The 1,816-nt window shown below is 39.5% G+C and overlaps 1 protein-coding gene across 1 annotated transcript in view; it reads right to left on the bottom strand.

The window, feature by feature from the left end:
• Positions 1-6: 6 nt before the first annotated feature.
• The window catches only part of itga10 (integrin, alpha 10), a 32,841-nt gene continuing 31,031 nt past the window's right edge, over positions 7-1,816 (bottom strand). Inside the window, exons 25-30 of the mRNA XM_024268020.2 lie at positions 1,718-1,810; positions 1,529-1,636; positions 1,346-1,453; positions 1,169-1,264; positions 698-811; positions 7-610 (exon numbers count right to left, since the gene is read on the bottom strand). Coding sequence (XP_024123788.1) covers positions 557-610; positions 698-811; positions 1,169-1,264; positions 1,346-1,453; positions 1,529-1,636; positions 1,718-1,810 — 573 coding nt within the window. The 3' untranslated portion in view covers positions 7-556. The remainder of the gene's footprint in view (positions 611-697; positions 812-1,168; positions 1,265-1,345; positions 1,454-1,528; positions 1,637-1,717; positions 1,811-1,816) is intronic.

Genomic DNA, 1,816 nt, shown 5'->3' with positions numbered 1-1,816 from the left:
TCCACTACATTTTGGAGGTATAGGGAGAAGAATTTGGATTGGGCCTTAGATATCCTTAAAATTAAACTAAGTTTATTTACATACAGTGGGGGAAAGTATTCATCAGTCACAGATTCTGCAAGTTGTACAACTTTAATGAGAGATTTTTTTGTTTATGATGCTTCTCTGTGAGAGACAGAATGTATAAAAAAAATCCATGAAATATCTTTATTATTTTTTTAAAATAATTTATTTGGTGCGTTTAATGTAAAATCCTACAATGTAGTTTCTGTTTCTCACATTTGAAATGAACCTATGATGAACATTAGATCTCTCTCATTGTTTAAGTGGGGCAACTTGCAGAATTCGTGACTGTGGAGTACTTTTTCTTTGCCCTGCTGCAAGTGCCCCCAAATTCTGGAAATAGAGGGAAGTGCATTTCTGTTAGACCCTCGTGATGCTGCTGTCTTTGGTCTTCGGAAACCCTGTTGCATCCAAATGAATGTCTGTGGCTGGTGGGGGGCTAAAACAAACCGACTCCCCTTGTAGTCCACAAGGCAAATAAATCACTATAGATTCAGTCTTCGTGATTTTCCTCCTCTCCTCTGTGCTTGCGTGTAAAGAATCCGAGCTGACAAAAAAAAAACAATAATTAGCATGAATGAATGTGCTGTCCTTTACATATATTTCTTGAACATCAGAGAGTTTGATGCGATACCTTCCAAAGTATGAAGATGATAAGAGCCAGCAGCAGCAAACCGCCTATGATGCTGCCAATCAGGATCCAGAGCGAGATGGGAATAGCTCTTCCCTTCAGAACCTCCAGAACAGTCTGTATAGAAGTGTGGGAGACGGTGTGTTAGGTACCCTTATAGCTTCATTAAATCCTTTCACCTTGTGTCTGCCAAAATATCTGAATCATTTTGACATCACATATTTATTCAAATTTGAGTAAATGTTGGTTTATTTTTGAAATTTCTATTTAAAATCAATGTCAATAAAGCTTTCAACTAACTAATGAACAAAAGGGGAATTTTACACTTTAAAATATGTAATTCTTGAATAAATAGTAAGTAAAAGCAGTTTTATGTCTGAAAAATGGTTTAAAAAGAAACATATTTGGCAAATTGATATAGAATATTTTAGTAAAGATAAATTTGGTTTTAAATCACGTTTGCCAGTCCCTTACCTCCCCCCAGACGGTTCCTTTTCCCAGAGTGATGAGGTTAGTCTCCTGAGCTGTGAGGCCATAGGCACCTATTATCCTCATTGACTTATATTTCGCCTGAATACATTAAAAAAAAGAGGTCATGGTCAAAGCCTCTGGAAAAGAACTGAGTCAACATTTTTATGTTATGTTACTCACTTTCCTGAAAAAATCCTCATGAACTCTACGACTGACTCGAATGATGACGTCCTCCCTGAGCTGCCGCACCGCACACACAACCTCCGTGCACCATGACCTGCTGCAGTTCTGCGTATGTAAAGCAGAGATTTCACGTCAGCTGCTCTGCGAAGCACACAAAAAAATGAATACTCTGGGGCTCACCAGGATTTCATCCTGCATCATGTCTTCAGGATGAAGGGGCCACACTTCCCTCTGCCCGCTCTTCAGCTGCGCCCCATCACTCATGACACTACAGTTCACCCCTGAAGCCTGGATGAGCAAATGTCACATCTTATCTCAAAGTAGTGAAAATGTGTCCTAAAATAAAAAAAAATAAAGAAATGTGCTCACATTGTTTGAGAAGACGTCGGTGACAGTCATGAAGGTGCTGTCTCCTGCAGCGGCGGTGGGCAGATACATCCGCAGCTCCAGATTACTCACTAAGTAGCA

Source organism: Oryzias melastigma, linkage group LG16 (assembly GCF_002922805.2).
Source record: "Oryzias melastigma strain HK-1 linkage group LG16, ASM292280v2, whole genome shotgun sequence".
In the NCBI taxonomy this organism is placed as follows: Eukaryota; Metazoa; Chordata; class Actinopteri; order Beloniformes; family Adrianichthyidae; genus Oryzias; species Oryzias melastigma.
Note: the sequence above shows the minus strand (reverse complement) of the source record. Positions and strands in the feature narration are given on the sequence as shown.